This window comes from Falco peregrinus, chromosome 2 (genome assembly GCF_023634155.1).
Source record: "Falco peregrinus isolate bFalPer1 chromosome 2, bFalPer1.pri, whole genome shotgun sequence".
Lineage (NCBI taxonomy): Eukaryota > Metazoa > Chordata > Aves > Falconiformes > Falconidae > Falco > Falco peregrinus.
In genome coordinates, this window is record NC_073722.1 from 101,040,593 (window position 1) to 101,061,815 (window position 21,223).

Here is a 21,223-nt window from a genome sequence, read left to right on the forward strand (position 1 = left end):
TGCCCACGAGCCCACAAGCGGGCACAAGCTCTGGGGTGTGGGGTGCTCTGTGTGGAGGAGCTGGGGGTTCGCCTGTGGCAGAGGTGCAGTGCCCTGAGGGTCACAGCCCTGTTCCTCTACTTGCAGCCTGGGGCAAGGGTGCTGCCTGGCCGAGCCTGGTTCCCCTCCTCTCCCACTCAAACCATCCCCAGCAAGTCCCTCCTGCAGCTGCACCTCACTGCGTGGTGTGGGAGGGATGCAGGATGCCGCGTGGGGAGGCTGCAGGGCCGAGGCACGCCGGTGCCAGGGCTGCCCCAGACCTCCCCTTTCCCAGGGGACACGGGTGCCAGGCAGAGCCCGTGCTGGCCCAGGCGGCCAGACAATGGCCCTTTTGATGGGCACAAACCCATCTGGGGTAGCAAAGCCTCCAACATCACAGGGTGCAGGACCTGCACTTCAGAAAGATGCTGCAGCGCTCCCTAACCTACAAACAGCCTCCACACATGGGAAGTGGTTTGCAGCCTTGCAACAAACCCAAAATAAATCATGAGGCTAGTAAACATCCGAGCCCCACTGCCGGTCTGTGCGTGTGACCACTGCAGCTGGAAAGCTCACACCTCGCTGTGGAAACACAGGGTTCACACCTCCCGTGGAGTTTCCTACATCCCGTCAGTGCTGGCGGCGGCACCAACAACACACACATCCCTGCCAGCAGGTGCAGCACGTGGACACGGGGTCTTCAGAAGGTCCAAGGGCCACACATTACAGAAGTTCCTCAGCTGTGGCAGTGGCCCTGACACAAGCTTAAAGGTTAACCCTGGTCTCAGCCCCCTCCATGAGCAGAGGAGGGTCATGGTGCACCACCATCCCTGACACACTCATGGGGTGCAGCCAGCCACCCAGTGCTCTGCAGCCACCTGCAGTTGGCCCACCTAAACCCCCTGGAGAGCTTGGCTCCAGGACCACTAATGAAAATGAAAATAATCAGTTTGTGGCTTGCTTCTTTTCCTTTTTGCTTGATTACGATGAACACACAAGGCCCAGTTGGCTCATTTATAAACTGGTTTTGTTTTTCATCCCAGCAGAGCTCTGAATTTTCAGCCTCGTTTTTCTTGCTCTTCTTGGAGGACTCACCAAAGATCTGAGTGAGGTGGGCTGTCCTCCGGGGCAGAGGATGCAGCCCCAGCAGACACGTCATCTGGTCCCCCCAGGCATTTGCAGGGTCTGAGGGATGCTGGGGGGCGCGGGTCGGGTGCGCCCCAGCCCCTGAAGCTGCAGTCGGGGTGAACCAGGAGCAGACTCAAAAATTGCTAAAACTCAAGTTTTCCCTGTTTCTTTCATTTCCTTTCATGTGAAGGATGGAGAGGGGTATGGAGCAAGGAGGCTTTTTAATTTAATTTTAATTTGCATTGACATACAGTCCAGTTAATTTTCTTTGGTTTGATTTGCTTCAAAGGAAAGGCCAGGAAAAATGAGGCATCTGTCATTAGAAAGTGATAGCATTGCTTGGGGTATTTTTTTCAGAAAATGCTCTTGCTGGAGAAAGACTGAACCTTTAACAAGAGGCGTTTTTTCTTATCAGCTACAAACATCTTCCTGGCATGACAGGATTTCAGGGAAACACAAACGGGTCTCTTGTGCAATGCAGACGGCGGTGGCCACTCGCTCACACCATCTGCCCGGTGTGGCCGTGCTCTCCCCTTCACCCACCACGGTGGGGACAGATGGTTCCCAGTCACTCCCACAGGCTCAGGTTCTGCATGGAGCCAGTTCCAGGACGTGACATCATCTTAAAAATTCCAGTATTTCTCCAGAAATGTCAAGAATGGTGGGGGTAAAGTTTCTGTACACTAATGGAAAGTCACTAGCGCCTGAGCTCTGAGCAGGGCAGGCTGGAGGCTGCTGCAGGTGGAAGCGGAGCTTGTCCCAGAGGCAGTTTCTGAACACTGGACATTTTGAAGTACTTCCTTTTCTGAATGAATCCTGACTCCTCAGCACTAAAACCTGCTATAAATAGCAACTTACATCAGCCAGTCTCACCATTTTTTCAGGGTTCCCCTTTCATTCAAGATTGAGAATTTCCCTATTTCTACTATCACCAAATCTATTTTGGGCATTTGCTTTACTTAGCACTTTCTCCTGGGATTCTTGGGGGGCTTGCAGAAAAGCTCTATCGTATCCCTCTGTGTAGATCAGTGCACCACCAGCCAGGCTGCTTTGGACGGCCTGTCCTGCTGGCTCCGAGCACTGCGTGCTGGCAGCGGGGGCAAGGGTAGGGCACAGCCTGGGCCGTGAATCCTGAAACCACCTGGAGCCACGCTGGGAAAATTTCCATCTTACACCACCATTTTGCTGTGCTATGAGCCTAAATTCCCCTGAGATGCTCCAGCCCACTTTGGCAACTCTTCTGCGGCCATCTCCCCACCTCAGAGCATCTCCCAGGTTAGATGGTCCTTCGTCTGAGACACACAGCATCCTCTCTTTCTAAAAGGTGAAAGAGCTAGAAGAAATTACTTTCTCATTTCATCATGACTTGGATGTGGGGGAGTGGGTAAGAGAACACTTTTTAGTTGCGAGTTGCAACATCCCAGGGCTCACTGATGTGCCTATAGCTTCCCACCTCTGTCCAGCCTGCAGAGCTGGCAGGGTAGGGGCTTTTGTCAGATTTCTAAGGTAAAAACAGACCCCCTGGGAAGCAAATACCCTGACTTTGGGGTTGTTTTCGCCTTTCAGCAGTAGAAAAATTTCAGCCCTTACCTGTAACACACATTATGTAGGCTAAACTGATCCTAAACTGACTCAGCTAAACTAAGAAAAAAATAATGTATTAATTAAAAAAAATAGTCTCTACCAGTACAAAATAATTTGGCATCTGCTTGCTGACGAAAACATAAAGGCATGGAGGTTTTCAGATGCCTCATTGAAAACATCTGAATAATCAGTGCGGATTTCCAACTAATTCTTCTGTTTTAACGAAACTCATTTTTTATCAGACCATTTCTGCACCATAAATGGTATTTCACCTGCCTGCGCTAGTCACACCATGTGCCTTGGGAGCAGGACAGGACCAGACGGCGGTAGGCGGCAGGTCTCAAGACATGACCCAGGAATGCTTGAAGGTACAATCACAGGGGATAGCTCAGAGGCAAAGCATGCTCTTACGTTATATTCCCTGAACAGCCAGACAGAGGAGCCAAGTAAGCTGACACAAGCTCAGAGATGATTTCTGGTCCAGCTGGTGTCCGAGTTCCCACCTCCTGCCTGGCCGGGTGCGCTGCCTACGGAGGCAGGCTCTCTTCTCATCCTCCCAGGATATCTGGGGACAACCAAGCTGACAAGGGGAGAGGGGAGTGAGGTCTGAACTGAATAGTGAGCCTGTGAGGTGCTTCTCTCCGCAAATAGCAAAGGGAAGGATGGAGAGGGGACCAAACTGGCCATGATGTGGCAAAGAAGGAGGTGATGCTCAACTTGGCAAGAGCCACATTCACTCCACAGGATAGATCTGCCCTTCCCAGCCTCGGTGAGGGGCAGGTGCACCACCACGGCTCCCAACCTACGCTGAGGGTGGGCCACCTCTGGGATTTCACCTGTGCAAGTCCAGGACCACGCTGTCCTCCAGACCCTTCTTTGCTTGCATGGAGCAGAGCAGTTAACCTGCGTGGAGCTACCCTGCCACACCTGGTGGAGGGCTGTGCACACCACATGGTGTTGGAGTGATATTTGGAAAGCACCAGGTTATTTACAGAAGGCGCTTGGGTCAATAGCTGGGATCTTTAATAGAAACACAGTGAGTCAGAGCCCAGCACCACAGTAAGGGTGCAGAGGTGCTGGTGGTGCGGTTGGGTTGCTCCGCTTTACATCACAGTCCTTCCACTGACTTTCAGGCAGCATCTGCCAAGATATCACTCACCACCTAGTGATGTCTTGAAATCAATGAAATGGAGACTTTCACAGAGATGTACCTACTTCTCTGTTGAGAAGAGATGTCCTTCTAGGAACATCTCATCACAGCTGGACAGCCCTCTCCCAGAGCATCCATCAGCTCCCTCCCCAGGGACAGAGAGGAGTTTGGCAGACCTCCATGGCAGTCTGTACGGCTTCTTCCCAGTGAACCATCCCTGGTCACAGCCCTTGCCCAGCCCACAGAGACCTGTGAGATCTTACTCTCTCCCATAAAGTGTGGTCATTCTTCCTTGTCTGTGGTCATTACAATTTTTTCTCTTCTCCTGAGATGAGATACTCTGTTTTTTCTGGACATCCCATTTTCTGCCCACACCCTCACTCCCCAGTTAATCTGCTCCTCATCTTCAGAAGCAGTGTCTTGTCACCTTGCTTCTGGAGCTCCTTTTGCCTCATCTTCAGTGTCACATTGAAAGTTTCCCTACTTCTTTTGGCTCTTGGCATCTTCTTGCTTATCACTGATAGGCCTCACCTATCAGGAGCCCTTGACATTTAACTGTCTAATCTAAATTGGTCATTTAGTGTCTCCTTATAGGACCTGGAGCGCAGGAGGCATCTCCAGGAGATCACCCCATCTCCCTTCCCTTAAATTGAGGAGGAAACTCAAGTGCTTCATCCTCTGGGACTCCACTGTAACCTGTGCTGGTGCCTGCAGTGCTGTCACAGCTGCAGGACGTGGCCTGAGTCCCTTCAAACTGTGGGAAGCACACGCAGGACATGGAGCCCACTGGTGACAGCTCCCATCTGCTGCTGCTGGGGCAGTATGGGCTGTGCAGATGCAGGAGGGAAACAGTGCATGGTAGAAGAGACCTCAGCCCCTTTTTCCCTAACCAGGAAGTTGATGGCCTCATCCCACTCACGCTCTTCAGCCCACCGGCACACTCTCGCCTTCGAGCTTCTTGGGCAGGTTGGGTAATAGGGGTCTGTTGACCAATGCGGGAACCTCCGCAAGGGAACTTCTTACTAAGGGACATGCAAGAAAGAAGCAGAAATAGCAATGGTGATTGTTTCATATCCTGTGTCACTGAAGAGGCACTGAATCGAGGGGGGAGCTTCACCCTTCCGGGGCTGGGGCTGCTGCTCCACTCCACCACGAGACTGCACCACAAGCAGTCTCTTCTCTAGGGGAAATTCCATCATGCCTACGCAAGCCACTGCATGGACCTTCTCACCCTATAAATTGAGGAGCTGCTGGCTGTCTCAGCATGCGACAGAAAAGAGGCTTTTCAGCTCCACTTGCCTGCTTCAGCTCCAGCTACCACTTCTCAGCTGACATGAAGGTCCTTGTGGCTGCCCTCGCTGTTCTCATTGCCATCTTCTGCTATCAAACCTCTGCTGCACCAAGTAAGTCCTCCTCTCTAAATGGGAACAGGAAAGATGTCGCTGCTGGGACAGGGTCACTTCTGCCATCCCTTCTGCCCCCGGGTCCCTTCCAGTGTCAGACCCTCTAGCAGGTGCCCCAGGGCCATTGGGCTCTCCTGTCATGGGAGAGGCACAGCTTGAAGCACAACACGGGCTGTGTCACTGCCGGCTCAGGGTCAACCCGAAAGAGAAAGGATCAAAGGAAGAAGAAAAAGGGCCTGATCTTTTCTCTTCCTCCTCCAAGTTGTTCCGGCGCCCCAGACCCAGATTGGTGGACCCAGCTCCCTGCCCCTGCTCCCCGTCCCTTGCCACTGCTAATGACCACCTTTGCCCTTCACAGTTGGCTCCGACCCACCGACCTCCTGCTGCTTCAGCTACACCGCCCGGCAGCTGCCCCGCAGCTTCGTGGTGGAGTACTACGAGACCAACAGCCAGTGCTCCCAGCCGGCCGTTGTGTAAGTCCTCTCCTCCGGGGTGGGGGTGGGCTCTCCCTTTGGGCTGAGGATCCAGAGAGGGAAAGACCCCTTTTCAAAAGGCAGGGGGTGGAGGCTGGCCCCAGAGGACGGAAGACATGGGGGGACAAGAGGTCAAGGTGATGGTCTGTGGGCTCAGCGCCGGTCCTGCTCCACTGCTTTGCAAAGGAACTGGTGGCTGCTTGATGCGATGGGCACAGCATGCGGCATGGCCGACTTCTGCTGGTCCTCAGGAAAGGCTGGGTTTGGGGCAGGGCTCCTCTCCTTGCAGTGCTCTCCCGCTGAAAACTTACCTCTCCGCACCCCACAGGTTTGTCACGAAGAAGGGCCGCGAGGTCTGTGCCAACCCCGACCAGGAGTGGGTCCAGCAGTACATGAACGAGCTGGAGCTGAACTGAGGTCCCGGGCAGACCCTGCGCCCCGTGTCCCCTGGCTGCCGGGACAAGCGAGCCACAGCCACCTGCGGGCGCTGTCAGAAATACTTCAATGTCACTTAAAGCTAGCTGAGAAGTTGAAAATGTTCCAGATCCTGACTTCAGTGTTTTGCTATTTAATTTTTTATAGGGGAGCGTTCAGGTGCAATAACTCCATTCCAGACAAATAAGAATTTTAATTAATAGATATATTTTTTTATGTGAAGACTCATGCTCAGTTTATATTTTCTGTATTTAATTGCTTGTATTTTCAATGTAATATTTAATTCAAATTTTGAGAAATAAATATTTTTGTAAGAACTTTCTGTCTTTGCATCTATTCCAGTTCTTTGTGATTACAATTGCTGAAATTTTAATAGTGACATGTTCTTTTTCCATTTTCTATGCTGCCACACCCCCCACAAGCTTTCCCTATCAAACATCCTGTTTTGCAAAATAAGAGAAAAATCACAAAGAGTAGGTGTGACAAGGGCACAGATTACATTCAGGTAGCTTGGCTCACTCTTTTTAGAAGGTATTTAATCACTACTCATTATGACTACTGGCAGCTAGTTAAATTCCATCTCTGGCCCCATTATAGTCAATTAAAATGTTACCTTTAGGGGCTGAAATTTAACATGCTGGCTGTTTCAAGGAAAGTTTTCTGAGAGCTGTAGCTAAAATGAATCAGCTATTCCCAAAGCTGAGGGTGGAAAAAATATGTTTCACTACAAGATTTTTAGAACCATTTCATTAAACTCTCATTTAGCTGGGACATGAGTCCCTCGTATGAGAAAAGGTGTTTTTTCTCCACGCCTCCAAAACCTGCCCATCTCAGGAGATGCCGGTCCAGAGATGCAGAGTCCCCCTGCAATCATCCTGCCAGACCCCAAGGCAGGATCTGCCCCTGCAAGGAGACCTCTCCCCTGCAGCCCTGGGGCTGGTCTCCCACCGGAGCTGAAGGAGATGGAGCCACAACACTGAGAGCACTTAGGCTGCTCGCATCAGCTCTGAGCAGGCGCTGTCAGCTGAAGAATGAGGGTTTGGGTTCCTCCTGCCTGGACCTCTGGTGCCTATAGGGCAGCCCAACAAAAAAGGCTTAGATCAGAGACTCGCCTGCACACAGCTCACCCACACCAATCACACACTGAATCGGGGAGGACAACCACGAACATCATTGAGACACCAGGGAGCAGAGCAGGAAGGGGGCTCCTGGGGAGGGGTGAAGACAAGCAGTCACAGGGTGGAGGCTGGGTGGGAGCCGTGCAGCAAGAGGAGCCTCAGTGGGGGCTGGAAGGGACCAGGGGGTGTGGATGTGTTTGCGTTATGTTGGTTATGTCAGGAACCTCATCACTTCAGGAACTGCATCCCCCAGCTCCTCGGCCCACAGGGCGGTGTGCACCCAGCAGTCATCCTGCTGAAACACTGACTGCACCCAGCTCAAAATAGCATCTGGGGAGGAGGGGGATAGCACGGAGAGGTGTGCCAGCGAGCAGAACCAGAGCCCCCTTCCCCGAGATGCTGCTGGGAGGGAGCCCATGGCTGGGAGGTGCAGGTGGGCATCACCATGGAGGTGGCTGTGCCTCCATGACAAGGAGCTGCTCCTGCACGCGAGGGTGGTGGCTTTGGTCACAGGCCTGCCTCCCCAGACACTGCATGCCCCAGGGATGGATGCAGGAGTGGGGCTTATAGTGGCCATGCTGGAGGTGAGGCCACCTTGGCTGTTGGGTACCAGCCAGCCCCATACCTGAGCGCTGGAGACCAGCAGCTTCACCCTGGGGACTGAGACTGGCACAAAGCTGAGCGCCCAGAGCTGCCCTCGCTCCAGGGAACAGCAGGGGACAGGAGGGGGGAGACATGTGATGGGGTCATCCCAAAATGGCTTAAGCCTTCATAGTCCCTCTTGGACATAAGCCCCACCTGCCCCCGTGGCACTGGGAGCAGTGACACAGCCTCGGGGTTTCTTGTCAAAGGACACACAAGCACAGGGTCACCCAGGGAGCACCATCCAGCCCGTGCACCACTGGAGCCTGTGGCAAACAACCCCACGCACCGAGGTCCTTAACAACCCAGGTCACATCCAAGCCACCCACAGCAGACACCTACCCTGGGTACCTCAGCTAACTCCTCACCGCTATTCTGGGAGCCTGCAGGGAGTCCGGAATTGCTCATGTCTTTCTTGATCTTACACCCACCTACGTGTGACAGCTCAGAGGAGCCCTCAAAGTGCACGCAAGGAATACAGTATGCTTGTTAATCCACACCCCCGGGCACAGGGGTGTGAACAAAGCCTGCACCAGAAAGGCAAAGGCAGCCAGCAGTTTTTGGCAAGCTGACAGCTGCCTCCAAGCCTGCAGGCAGAGGTGTGTGCATGGAGAAGGCATCCCTGGCCATCTTCAGAGCCACCACGTTTTTCAGAGGAGGAGGAGTGCAAGAAGATAGCCCGGAGCAGGGACTGGCAGGCAGGGGCTGCGGTACCCATGCTGCCATCAGCTCAGATCTGCGCCCGGGGATTACCCCGGCCAGAGCAGGGGATGTATTTGCCATATACAATGATGCAGCTCTTTGGGGCTGGCCTTGCTGCTAGAGCTGAGTGATGCAAGGAAACCCTCACACCATGCAGCCTGCGGAGGACCCCCAGGATGCCCTGGCGCTCATGCAAGGGTCTCGGGGGCTAATCATGATGTTCATCCCTCTGAAAAACAGCCTGGGGGGTGCTCGGGGAGCCCCCACTGTGGGCAGGGTGGGTGAATGCAAGAAGCAGAGGGCACTAAGCCTGAGGCAGCACATGAGAAAAGGGAGGCTGGGACCCAAGAGGAGGGTGGTTTGCCGGGGGTTTCCTCTGGATTCAGACCAAGACAAGGGCAGTGGTGTCAAGGGTTTCAGAATTTGTGAACTCCTAAAAAAGAGACTCATCCTGAAACTAGTGTGTGGTATTTACTGAATAATTTGTTCAATGTATATAAAAGTAAATATTTGTAATTAAAACCCTGGGTAAGTCTAGCTGTGAACAAAAGTAACATCATTCCTCTGATAAGAATAACATCATTATTATAATGTACATGCACATGCACATTTGTAGTTTATGTCACCCTGGGGTGTCCATAGGCATTCTGAGGTATCAGGACAGCCAGGGGAGCTGGTGGTCGGGGTCTGGCATTGCACAGGAGGAAAAGCTGTGCTGATAGAGGTACAGAGTGACGGCACTCAGAGTTCATGGTCTGACGGCTTTTACATCTCCAGTTTTTCAGAGAGGAATGAGACAGCCTGAAGGCAAAATGCCTGTGTGCTCAAAAGTGCCAGCGCTGTGCCTTCCTCACCATCCCAGGGATGTGTGGCTGCTGCAGGGAGGGAAGGCTCAGTCCTCCACCCAAAACAGCTCTTCCCAGAGACACCGAGACACCAAATGTCTTCCAGAGGCACCAAGATGGGGGAGCATACCTCTTAGGGGGTGGGCAGCATCCAAAAAGGGCGTGTAAAAGTGGATGGGTTTGCATGCTGCATACAAAAGCACTGTTTTCCTAAGGCAGCGATATATCCCAGACTTGCAGGGCTGAGGAAGGCACAGAAGTATTATGCTGGAAATGGTGCCTGGCTACCACCTTCCCTGTAACAGCCAACAGAAGGCAAAATGAAGTAGCAATGAAGACCCGAAAGAGCATTTCTGCTCAGTTCTTAGAAAGACACAAAGTGACTGCTCACATCCCCCTAAGATGATGTTTTCCACTGAACTAGAAGAGAAAGAAAAATGTTAACATGTGTTGAGAAAGCACATTTCTACAACTGCAAGCCTGTCAATTCTGCTGCAGAGAATCTTAACAGGGGACACAGTCAGCGCCTCTGGGTGACCCAGCTGCCGCAAGGCCACAGCCTCTGCGACATTAATGTACTGATGGCTCAGAAAAACAGCTCCCTGATCACCCAACCCCAACCTATGGCTGTTCTGCCAGATGTTGTGTCCCGAGGGATTACTCCCTTCAGTAAAACCAGACACCTTGAGCAGACCCATCCTGCAACCTACTGCAGGAAGAGACTGTTCCAACCCAAAACGTCCCTGCAGAATGTATGTACAGGCATGTGTATATGCCCATCTTCCTTCAGTGTATGGAAATCAAATGGAAATGGTGTGACTATGATTACCTGGCACATACCGGTCAGCCTCCTTGGTAATAAATACACCTGCGATGTCGTGTGAGGGTGTCCTGGTTCCAGCTGGGACAGAGTTGATTTTCTTCTTAGCAGCTGGTGCAGTGCTGTGTTTTGGATCTGGGGTGAGGACCATGCTGAGGGCACGCTGATGGTTCGGGTTGTTGCTGGGTGATGTTTACACTTGGTGCAGGATTTCTCTGTTCCTTGGGCCCTGCCAGCAAGAGGGCTGGGGGGGCACGGGGAATCGGGAGGGGACACAGCTGGGACAACTGACCTGAACTAGCCAAAGTGATATTCCATGCCATATACCGACATGCTGAGTATATAAACTGGGGGAAGAACAAGGCAGGGGAGGACATCCAGCATTATGGTGTTTGTCTTCCTGAGTAACCATTACGCGTGATGGAGCCCAGCTTTCCTGGCGATGGCCGAACACCTGCCTGCCCATGGGAAGTGGTGAATGAATTCCTTGCTTTGCTTTCCTTGCATGCGTGGCTTTTGTTTTACCTATTATATTGTTCTTATCTCAACCCTGGAGCTTTACATTCCTTTCCAATTCTCCTCCCCATCCCTCTGGGTGAGGGGCAGTGAGAGCAGCTGCGTGGGGCTTGGTTGCTGGCCGAGGTTAAACCACGAGAGAGGGTCACCAGCTTGCTTGGAGCTGGGGAGCAGCAGCCCTTGCAGGACGACCCACGTGCTCAGGCTGGACCACTCTGTGCCTTGCAGCCATCCCTCCTGGCTGGGGAGGGTGGTCTGAGCAGGACCTGGTCCTTGCTGGGCAGGATCTGTGTGGAGACCAGAGCCGGGCAATAAATGTGTTTCCACCGAGGATAGGGGCAGGCTTGACTCTTCATGATCTAAACAAAACACCTGCTTATAAAGAGCTTTAGAAATAGATTTAAGTCAGCAGGGAGCTCTAAAAGGCGGGTCCCAGTGCCCTGGCTTTTCTCTAGCTGCCCATTGCCAACCAGTCCAGGCATCTCAGAGGGGACTGGTATCTGCCCCGAGCAGTTTTTTAGTTGCAGGTGATGCAAAGAGTCCAACAGATGGAAAATTTTATAGCCTATTCAAGGGCAATTTCATGTCTTCAACCTTTACCCTCCTTCCTGGGAAAGGCAGATTCATAACTTCTAGGAATGGTTTGGATGCTGCATCAGGGTGAGTTCACATCCTTTCTGCTCATTCATTTCTTCACCCTATTTGCAAGATCTCCAAACTGTTGCACTTCCTCTCGCCTCTTCTGTAAACACTTTGTCCCTCCAGCGCTGCAGCAAGTGCTACTCATCTTGCCATGGTCAGATTGCTCTGGCTTTCTGGACAGTTTCCATCCCACCAGCTCCTCCTGCCACTGGTTCAGTGACATTTAGACTGGTCCCTTCCCAGCGGTCACCCTACACAACAGGTTTCCCTGGCTGTCCTCACCACTCCTCCCCCACCCCCAACTGCTTCTGCTTCCAGCCCTCTGTCAAGACCTCAAAGTTCATGTCCTTTCTTACCTTCTCAGGCTCCGTAAACTCCCTCTGTAAGATCTCCACGGAGGTCACTGAGCTGCAGAGATCACCGAGACCCACTGCCCTTCTCCCTCCTGGCACATGGCGAAGCTGCGACTGGGCTCTTTCAGCTGCCCTCTTCTCTCTGCCCTGCAGCTTCCAGAAGAAAGAGCCTGCAGCTGAAGGGAGGGGGTGGGAATCCCCAAAACGCAGCCCAGGAACTGCTGTCTCAGGTCCAGCATCATTTTTCACTATAAGACTCCTAAAGCACTATCCAGGACACCCCCGGAGAAACTGTTGCTGAGCTTTTAAGACTGTGCTTTATCAAATTTCATTTTATTTGAATTGAATCAGTCTTTAAATTAAGCAGCTTCACTATTTTTGCCTGAAGGACACACTCCACAGCCACTCCAGCTGGCAGTCCCTGGCTGCTGGCATCTCCTCCATGCCGTCTGCCCCCAGGGCAGTGTCTCCTGCCTCCTGGCACTTTGGTTTAGATGAGCAGGACTGGCTGATGCCACAGCTGAGCTTAAGGACCTGAGAGTTTTTCCTCCGCCAACACTGTGGCAGGCTGCTTGAGGCAAGAGGCCAGGGCAGCAACATAGCCTGGAGGGGAAGGGATGTCCCAGCGGATGGAGAAACCAAAGGTGACCTTTGGAGACATCAGCAGAGGCTGGGTTATTATTCTTTCTCTGGGTTCTGCAGCCCCCAAAGTGCCCCCATCCTGGGGTGGGCAACACACTGCTTCCCACGCTTGGAGATTTCCCACCCAGAGGGCTTGTGCAGGGAGGCAGAGGGACTGGAGCTACCAGACCTGGAGGTAATCTCCCTGCCAGGGGACAAGAGAGAGCAGCCCGGGGACCACCCACACCCATCAGACACCCTCCGGCCCTTGCCCCAGGACCCAGCACCACGGGGCTGAAGCAAGGCTACAGAGGCAGCTGCTGCTACCGAATCCCTGCCTGGCGGGTGCCGGGTTCGCTGCGGTGCCCCACCGATGCCACAGCGGGATGTGTCGGGGACCCTCTCTGGGCCGGAGAGAACCAGGTCCAGCAGCACCATTTGCCCTCTGAGACATTGTGGATTAGCTGGAGCTAACGACACACCACAGCCACACTGCTAACTGCACAAGGCTCCCCAAATCAATGTTTTATTGCCTTGTTCCACTACAATTCACACCAAAATCAGCACTATGCAGCAGGCTGCATGTGTACAGCCGACGAGATGAGCAGCAGTACAGTGGCGGGCAGTGGGCTCCCCTGTCCCTGCGGGAGGGTTATGGCACATCCCTGCTGCAGAGTGCCCTTCACAGCACAGGCATGGCACACGGTGGGTGTCACATGTGGCGGGTCACCCCCAGCAGCCAGGAGCACACGGGAACCCTGCCAGGACTTTCACCAAGGCACAGACATTTCCCCGGTGCTGCCCTGCTCACAGGAGGAGCTGGTTGGGCTCCCAGTCTCTGCCCACCAGTGAGAAGCCAGGGCAGCTGCTGTCACAGGATGATGCACCCAGTCCCCTGCGTGTCCCTGACCCAGGAGATCACCAAGGGCTCTGCATTTCTGCCCCCCAGAAAGGCACCCACGAAAAAGAGAGGCCGGAGGTTCCCCGAAAACTTGTCAGTGAAGGTGTAAATGTGGGAGCGGTCGCTCACATTGTAAAAGGAGATTTCTCCTGCCTCGTAGTCCAGGAAGATCCCGATGCGCCGGGGTCTCACACTCAGGGCCAGAGGGGAGACAGGTGAGGTGAGGGCCTCATAGTTGCCCCCATTTTGCAGATGCAGCACCCAGTAGCCATTGTTTGGGGAGAAGAGGACGTTGCCTTTCCTGCTGGCAGACTCCCTGCATAGCCCCAAGCCCCACTCGGGCTTGTCTCCCACCTGCACCTCCCAGTAGCAGCGGCCTGAGAAGAAGACTTGGCTCCCCAGCACCACCGGAGCAGTACTGAACCTCTTGGGGTTGTCGAAGAGGGACAGAAGCAGTTTCTTGCTCCCGCGCCGCACACTCTTGCGGTCCTCGGACAGGGTGAGCTCAGGGTGCGCCGTCTCAGGGTCCAGAGTCACGTCCACTGGAGCGAAAGGAAGGTGGAAGGACAGACAGGGCTTCAGGGGTCTGCAGGCACAGACATCAGCCTGTGACCTGGATGCTGGGCTTCCATGTTTTCCTGCCTCCCACATTTATTTGCTTGTACCTGTGGTTTTGCACAGCTCCCAGTGCTGCCTGGCAGCAGGAAAATGCAATACAGAAAATCATGCTAACTATAAACCACATCAAAACAGTTGCCATCTGGCTGCAGAGCAGGAGCAGAATGAGGGGCAGCTCTGCAGCCCCTGGCACCGCTTCAGAAACAACCAACGCTGAAAGCAAGAGATCATGGGCAACATGGAGCCTGAAATTCCCAAGTGACCTCCTAGGCTTCGGGGTTACCTCACAACCCATTGAAGACCAGCAGGAGGAAGGTCTCCCCACCAATGAAACCAGCCTGAACTCAGTACACAAACTGGGGCCAGCTGGACAGTTTGCTGGAAAAAAACTCCCCGTGCCCGAGGGTATGGGGAGGGATGACCTGAGCCCAGATGTGCCAGAAGCTGGCACGAAAGCAGCCCCCTTACCTTTGAACTTCTTCAGCATGTCCCTCATGCTCAGGCAGTGCTCGGGGATGCTGTAGTTTTCCCTCAGGGTCACAGGCACAGCCTTGAGGGACTGGAACTTTACCCCCTCGCACCTGAAAGGAGAGCGATGCCCATGGGCTGTACGCAGAGCCCACAGCACGGCCAGGTCCTGCTGGGCAGGGGTTGGCACCTCTCTCTGGGCTGCACTGGTGCATCTCTGCCCTTGAGCACGTTGGCCGTGCAGCGCACCAGGACAACCAATAAGACCAGCCTGGTGGGACCAGCGCTGCGTGGTGCAGGGGTGGCAGCGCCAGTCCCTGGGAAGGAAGGAGCGAGGCTGCTGGACAGCATGTCCCTCAGGAGGGGACACATCTCGCACATCATAAGGCCTGGCAAGACCTTGGCTCAGGGGCCCTAGGAGAAGAGGATGGGGTCCATTCTCCAGCATTCGCTGGGCTCAGTCCCTCTTTTGGCAGCCACAGGGAGGACCAAGCCAGACACTGGGCAGAGAGGACAGGGGGTGGCAGGCATGGTGCCGACAGGTACATCGCAGAGCCTGGAGGCAGTCAAGGCGGTAGGAGAAATGAGCATGGGTACCTACCTGCTCAGGATGCTTTTCATGTCCTAGAAGGAGAAGAGAAAAACCCTCCTGGGTGTGTGGCTCCAGAGCCTCGCACCCACCGGCCAGCCTGGCCCCCACCACCTGCCCAGACAGCACAGGCACTGGGGCTGAGTGAGCGGGGCTGGTGGCACAGCCTGACCTTGAGCAGCCCGTCGGCTGGCTGCCGGGTCTTCTCCTTTATTTCCAGGACCAGCTCTTCCAGCAAGCACTTCTGCTCCACCAGCCTGGCCAGGTTTTCATTGATCAGCAGCAGAATCCGCTTCTCCTCCTCCTCCAGCTTCTGGAGCAGCAGCTTCTCCTCGTCAGCCAGCAGCCGATGCAGCTTCCCAAATTCGCTCACAATCCTCTCCCGCTCTTTCTTCACCGTCTCCTTGGGATAAGAAGATACATGTGGTGAAGAGAGGCAACATCAGCCAGGCAGCTCAGACAGAGCTGGATGTGCCAGCATCCGTGCCCAGCATCAGGCCCTGGGAAACCACCACATTTTTTTAAATAAGCACATTTATTTAAAAAAACAGCCAGAGGCTAACTGCTGTGCTTTCACCTTGCCTGAGTTTCCACTCAACATCCTCAGTTTACCAGCAGTAGGACTTTGCCTGGGGCATTTCTGCTCAGCTGGACCTCAGATGTCGGATGATGTTTTGGTGGAGCACAGGGGACGGGATGCCACTAGGTTGCAAGGAGATGCCATCAGGTGTCAGGGTAGGTTTCTGTGAGATGTGGTACAACTTGTACCTTCAGCTAGACCCGGGCTAACCCACTACTCGGGCAGCCTGGGAAATGCTGGAAAAACCCACAGCAAGGGGAACAAACCCCGGGCTGGGGAAGGGATGGAGAGGGGGAGGCCAAGGGGACTCCCCTGGTGTCCCACGACAGCCCAGGGTGAGGAGCCGGCAGCAGTCTGCCAGTGCTTTAGGGCTTTTTTCCTCAGCCCTTAAAATTGGCACTTCCCTTGAAACCTGAAGCACCAGGAAAACACACTGCAGGTAGCTGGTACCATGAAACCTCAAAATGCAGAAGATAAACAAAACTGAACTGCATTTATTTTTCTGTTTGAGCACATGATTTCTTGGACCTGAGTCATAAAGGCTTGATAAGCCAGGATGGTCACAGCCACTTCCCACCAGAATTCGCAAGAGGTATTTTTTCCTTTTTACTAAAACAGCAGCCAGGAGGGAGCCGGGGGCAGCTGAGCCAATGCCCCGAGCCCTGACTCAGGTGGATGGGGGAGACAGACATGGCTCTCACAGCCTCAGCCCCAGCCCAGATCCCAGAGGAACAGCAGGCACAGGGCCACCCCAGAAACCCACCACCCCAAGCAGGCTGCAGCAGGCAGGCGGGGAGCTGAGCAAATAACTCGGAGAGTCCAGAGAAACCTGTTTTCCCTGCCAAAGCTGATTAATCATCAGCTCAGGGCTGAATAACTCGGTCCAGCAGTTTTGTTTCCTTTTCTGCAGGTACTTTTATTTTCCAGCTTCCAGGCCAGCTGTTTTGCTGGCGTTGGGTCTCCCCAGGACTGTCTGGAGTCGGGCAGAGGTGCAGTAATTCAGCTTTTCTTTTTCTTAATGAAAACACATCTAGTTCCTATCGCTGTGTAGCAGAGCTCACTCTATGGCTCACACCTGGCTTGTAACTCAAGTGCCTGTTGTAAAACAAAAGGCAAATAAAAACCAGCCAGCATCTATGTATTTAACCAGCACACAAGCACCCGTAATTTTGGGGAAGCTGGCGTGCTGCTCTTTGCAAAGCATTTCTTTGCCAACCTTTGTAATTTTCTGTAGAGCCACGCATGGTTACTGAGCCTGGATTCCAGCACTGGTCCTACATATGACAGCAGGATGTGGGGACATGCCCAGTCCTGAAGACTAAGCCAAATTCATGGCCCCCAGACAAGATCATTCAGGGTTTTTTTTTAATTGCTGATATCTCTGAAGTTCATTCTTTAAGAATTAAGTCAGGCACCTGCCTTGCACTCCTGGGTTTTCATCCTTTCCACTGACTCACGCTTCCTCACGTCCTCCACTTCCTTTGAAAGATGCTCCAGGGATTTCTGGAGTTTGACCTGAAAAGAGAAGCCACAGGCTCAGCAGCTCAGCCCAGCTGCACCTGCCAAGCACCGAGGTTTGGCCAGGCCCCCCCTGCCTGGGACTGCTGGTGCCAGCCGGGGCGGACGGTGACCCAGTGCCAGGCGGTGCTAGCCCTGGCACCCGAACCCAGCAGCTGCTCTCTTCACTCTGCACGCAGCATTAACCCTCTCCACGCTCCTCGGGTTTTCCCCTATTTTTTTCACTGTTCAGGTTTTGGAGAGCAAAGTGGCTGCCCGCTGCAGCGCCGGGGTGCGGGGCAGCAGGTGCCACACAGTTGGGAGCATCACTGAGTACAGCGGGCACGTCCCCAACTTCTCCCGGGGGGCCATGGAGGGGTAGGTGGCCTCCCTGTGCCCGGACGGACACGGGTGAGCCCAGGTGCCTCCACAGCCCGGGAGCCGGCGGGTCCGGCCCCATCCCTGCAATGCGGGCGGCTGTGTGAGTGCCACCTTCGCTGCCACCCTCTTCTGCTTTCCCGGCGGTGCTGGCGGGGCTCTTGGGAGAGGGGCAGTGGGGCCTGGGTGGCTGATCCCCCCGGCACCAGCGTGCCCAAGGTGCGTCAGGGCAGGGACCCCCAGCGCCCCAGCCTCCCCTACCTTGTACACCTGCACAGCCTCCTCGATGGGGTAGACGGTGTGCAGGCGGTGGTGCAGGGACTCCCGGCACACCACGCAGATGGCCTGCTCATCCTCCTCGCAGAAGAGCTTGAGGCGCTCGTTGTGCTGGGCGCAGAGCGGGGTCCCCGGCTCCGGCTCCTGCCCTGGGCCACCCCGCAGCCCCAGCTGCCGGATGCTCTCCACGATGTTGGCCAGCTGCCTGTTGGGTCGGAAGCCGCTGCGGTGGCAGGAGGCCCGGCACTGCGGGCAGGAGAAGGGCCCGTCGGCCCAGAGACCCTTGTCCTGGCAGTGCTTGGCGATGCAGCCCCGGCAGAAGTTGTGCCCGCAGTCGATGCTGACGGGCTCGCTCATGTACTCCAGGCAGATGGAGCAGATGGCCTCCTCCTGCAGCCGCTCCAGGGCACCCGCCAGCGCCATGGCCGCTCCCCGGCGGCTCGGCCGGCAAAGGCAGGGGCGGCTGCGGGAGCCTCACGGCCGGGCAGCGCCGGCAGCGCCGCACGAGCCCGAGGGCGAAGCCGGCCTCGCCGCAGCGGCCGTGGCGGCCCCGGGCTGCGGGGGAGGAGCGGGGCGGGACGGCTGCGGCCGGCGCGGGGAAGCGAAAGGGAAATGTGCCAGGAGAGGGAGCGGCCGGGGAGCGCCGGGAATAACCTGCGCCCGGGTGACCCCGGCGGGGCCGCAGCGCCCGGGCAGCCCCGGCTGTCGGCTGGGAGCAGCCCCGGCTGCCGGCTGGGAGCAGCCCCGGCTGCAGGCAGCCTCGGCCTCCCGCCTGCCCCGGCTGCCTGCCCCTGCCTGCCCCTGCCTGCCCCGGCTGCCTGCCCCCCCGCCTTCCCCCCTGCCTTCCCCCCGCCTGCCCCTGCCTGCCCCCCACCTGCCCCTGCCTCCCCCCCTGCCTGCCCCCCACCTGCCCCTGCCTCCCCCCCTGCCTGCCCCCCGCCTGGCCCTGCCTCCCCCCCGCCTGCCCCTGCCTTCCCCCCCCTGCCTGCCCCCTGCCTGCCCCCTGCCTGCCCCGCTGCCTGCCCCCTGCCTGCCTGAAGGCACTGGCCAAGCTTGCTGAGCCCTGCACCTTACCACGCTGCTGCTCACACCAAAACATGCCCCACGACACCCACCCATGGCAGAGAGCCACATGCTTGGGCATCCACCGGGGCAGTGCTCAAGCCCAGCCTGGCAGGCAAGGGGCAGGAGGCACAAGCAGCTGCCCGGCACCCTGCGGGGAGCAGGCAGGATGAGCAGTGCTCAGCCATGCTGGGGGCTGTGCAGCACAGAGGGGCTGGTGGCAGCCAGGAGCCACCCCACTGCCCCACAGACCCATCCAGTGTGAGCCTGGGCCCTCTGCCAGCTGCCACTGCCCAGCACAGCCTCCCTGAAGCATCCCAGGAGATGGCAAGAGAAGCTGCAGGTTTTGCTCCTTTTTATTATACAAAAATAACTTCAAAACAATCATATAAATTAGAATAAAAAGTTTCACTACAAATACCAAATAAATTAAAATTGCCTTCTCATAAACTTAGAGCTAAACGCTGTATTAAATAGTCTGCCAACTTCACAGGCAGTAAGAAGACAGGGACGTGTCTCAGAGGTGCCCATGAGAGCAGGTCCTTGCAGAGGTGATGCCTGGAGGGAGCAGGGCATTGCTCAGCTACTGCCTGCCTTGTCCTTGCGGTAATTCACGATGTCCTGGACCCACTTATCATCAGGATTGCCACAGACCCTCCTGCCTGCAACTGTGGTAAATCTGCAGAAGGAAATCCAGTCGAGGTGAGGAGGAGGGGAGAGGGAGAGGGAAAGAGAGGGGAAGAGGAGACCATCTGCTCCTTGCCCCCAGTGAACCTCGCCAAACCAGACAGCCCTGTAGATGCAGAACAGTCCCAGGGAAACATGGGGAGGGGGTGTTTGCGGCTTAATGTCATTACAGGTGTCCTGCTCTCTGCCACTTCAGCCACTTCATTCCCAGCTTACTCCGGCTGGGACACCATCCTGTCTCAGTACCGCTATGTGGGGATAAGGGGGGGTGACCAGAAAGAGCTCTTTTGGCTCAAATCTAATCGTGAGGTCCAGAAACTGGCTGCACGGGATGTGGGACTGGCCTCTCTCTGCGGTGTTTCCAGGTTGTTCTGCTAACGTGGGAGAGCCCAGCCTAGTGTTTTCCCCTGCCAGGACAGGGTGAGGGCTGAAGTTTCGAGGCACTGCCACCCTTCAGTGAGGCAGGGCCCCCCTGGATTCAGGTGGGAGATCTACTCACATCACAGCTGGCTGGAAGCAGTGGCTGCCCATGTGCTCATACATCACCACACGGCTCGAGGGAAACGCTTTGGTGCTGTATTTGATGCAGCAGGGACCAGAAAAGTTGACAGAAACTGGAAGAGAAGTTAAGTTTTTAAACCAGACCAGGAAAAGTACCAGCGGAGAGAAGCAGGGTCAGAAGACCAGAAGGTCCCTGCTGGAAGGGGTGCTGCTCCCGCCATGGGCTCCCACCACAGCCTCCCTTCCCACAGGAATCTGGAGTAGCAAGGTGTGCGTCTCCTTTCCCACAGCAGATGTGTGGCAGGGAGAGCTGCCGAGCATTACTAGACCTTACGCAGCAGAGCGAGGCGAGAGCTCCTCAGAGAGGAGAGCTTGGACTCACGTGGAGAAGAGGAGACCTGGCAGTAGAGGACAGCTGCAACAAGTACAGCGAGGGCGGGCGCGGAGGTCTGCATGCTGCTGTTGGGTGGAGGTGGATTGTGGGCGTCAGGAGAGAGTGTTGCAGTGCCCTGGCTGTGCCTTGCACGTCGTCCCTGCCTTCGGCCACTTTATAGAGGGAGTCGGCAAACGGGGACAGAAACGCAGTGGAAACATTGCTGGAAGTCATGACACAGTGGAAAAAGTCCTGTGTCAGGGGTACCACAGGGCCCTGGGTGGGGAAGTGCCCAGGGCCCCAGAAAGAGTAGTGCCCTAACATGGCATGTTATATATCAAACCACAAAATGACAGAGAACAGGATATGACCTCTTTTTTCCCTTCCCCTGACCAAAGGACTCTGTAGAGAACCTAGAAGTAATGATTCAGAAAATTAGCAGATGGACTTCTTGCCTAGAGGTCACATGATGGCAAGGGATGAAGAATGACCATGGCTGCCATGCATTCGTGTTTCCTAGAACATCCGCCTCGCAGACCGGGGACAGCTCGCTTCTCCCACAGCAGCCGGAGCAGGAGAGCCCCGAGCCAGGCAGCCCAGCCCAGCAAGGCACACAGGGCCCTGTCCTCCCGCAGGAGATGGGGGCTTCCTCCACCAGCCCCAGGCCATCAAGAGGGAAGCATGCAGAGCAGAGCACAGAGCGTGGCGTCATCCCAGGTCCCGGCTCCTCTTCTGACCACGACCGTCACTTGCAGCAAGTCATTATGAAACTGGTTCTGTTGCTACATTGCAGCTTCACAAATACCAGTGACAGCCAAGATAGCACCATGTTATCCATGGACA

The 21,223-nt window shown here is 55.3% G+C and overlaps 3 protein-coding genes across 3 annotated transcripts; 1 reads left to right on the forward strand and 2 right to left on the reverse strand.

The window, feature by feature from the left end:
• Positions 1 to 5,100: 5,100 nt before the first annotated feature.
• Positions 5,101 to 6,513, forward strand: LOC101911925 (C-C motif chemokine 4 homolog). Its single transcript, XM_027784752.2, has 3 exons — positions 5,101 to 5,283; positions 5,642 to 5,756; positions 6,085 to 6,513. Exons 1-3 carry the CDS (start codon positions 5,145 to 5,147, stop codon positions 6,170 to 6,172), a joined length of 342 nt encoding a protein of 113 aa, XP_027640553.2. The 5' UTR covers positions 5,101 to 5,144; the 3' UTR covers positions 6,173 to 6,513.
• A 6,447-nt stretch (positions 6,514 to 12,960) lies between these two features.
• On the reverse strand, positions 12,961 to 18,484 carry LOC101914867 (E3 ubiquitin-protein ligase TRIM39-like). The gene is made up of 6 exons (XM_013298115.3): positions 17,743 to 18,484; positions 17,026 to 17,121; positions 15,199 to 15,429; positions 15,039 to 15,061; positions 14,438 to 14,550; positions 12,961 to 13,893 (listed from the first exon to the last, which is right to left on the reverse strand). Exons 1-6 carry the CDS (start codon positions 18,178 to 18,180, stop codon positions 13,322 to 13,324), a joined length of 1,473 nt encoding a protein of 490 aa, XP_013153569.2. The 5' UTR covers positions 18,181 to 18,484; the 3' UTR covers positions 12,961 to 13,321.
• A 673-nt stretch (positions 18,485 to 19,157) lies between these two features.
• Positions 19,158 to 21,214, reverse strand: LOC101915043 (C-C motif chemokine 3-like 1). Its single transcript, XM_005236128.3, has 3 exons — positions 20,390 to 21,214; positions 20,006 to 20,120; positions 19,158 to 19,498 (listed from the first exon to the last, which is right to left on the reverse strand). Exons 1-3 carry the CDS (start codon positions 20,460 to 20,462, stop codon positions 19,399 to 19,401), a joined length of 288 nt encoding a protein of 95 aa, XP_005236185.1. The 5' UTR covers positions 20,463 to 21,214; the 3' UTR covers positions 19,158 to 19,398.
• Between the last annotated feature and the right edge of the window lie 9 nt (positions 21,215 to 21,223).

What these genes read in the sequence shown, in the direction of transcription:
- LOC101911925 (XM_027784752.2), top strand. Translation starts at nt 5,145, where the DNA reads ATGCGACAGAAAAGAGGCTTTTCAGCTCCACTTGCCTGCTTCAGCTCC. An exon ending in TCAAACCTCTGCTGCACCAA is followed by an intron (nt 5,284 to 5,641) that starts GTAAGTCCTCCT and finishes TGCCCTTCACAG; the next exon opens with TTGGCTCCGACCCACCGACC. An exon ending in TGCTCCCAGCCGGCCGTTGT is followed by an intron (nt 5,757 to 6,084) that starts GTAAGTCCTCTC and finishes CGCACCCCACAG; the next exon opens with GTTTGTCACGAAGAAGGGCC.
- LOC101914867 (XM_013298115.3), bottom strand. Translation starts at nt 18,180, where the DNA reads ATGGCGCTGGCGGGTGCCCTGGAGCGGCTGCAGGAGGAGGCCATCTGC. An exon ending in TGAAAACCCAGGAGTGCAAG is followed by an intron (nt 15,430 to 17,025) that starts GCAGGTGCCTGA and finishes TCTTATCCCAAG; the next exon opens with GAGACGGTGAAGAAAGAGCG. An exon ending in CAGCCGACGGGCTGCTCAAG is followed by an intron (nt 15,062 to 15,198) that starts GTCAGGCTGTGC and finishes TTCTCCTTCTAG; the next exon opens with GACATGAAAAGCATCCTGAG.
- LOC101915043 (XM_005236128.3), bottom strand. Translation starts at nt 20,462, where the DNA reads ATGCAGACCTCCGCGCCCGCCCTCGCTGTACTTGTTGCAGCTGTCCTC. An exon ending in CCAGGTCTCCTCTTCTCCAC is followed by an intron (nt 20,121 to 20,389) that starts GTGAGTCCAAGC and finishes CTTCTCTTCCAG; the next exon opens with TTTCTGTCAACTTTTCTGGT. An exon ending in TGCTTCCAGCCAGCTGTGAT is followed by an intron (nt 19,499 to 20,005) that starts GTGAGTAGATCT and finishes TTCCTTCTGCAG; the next exon opens with ATTTACCACAGTTGCAGGCA.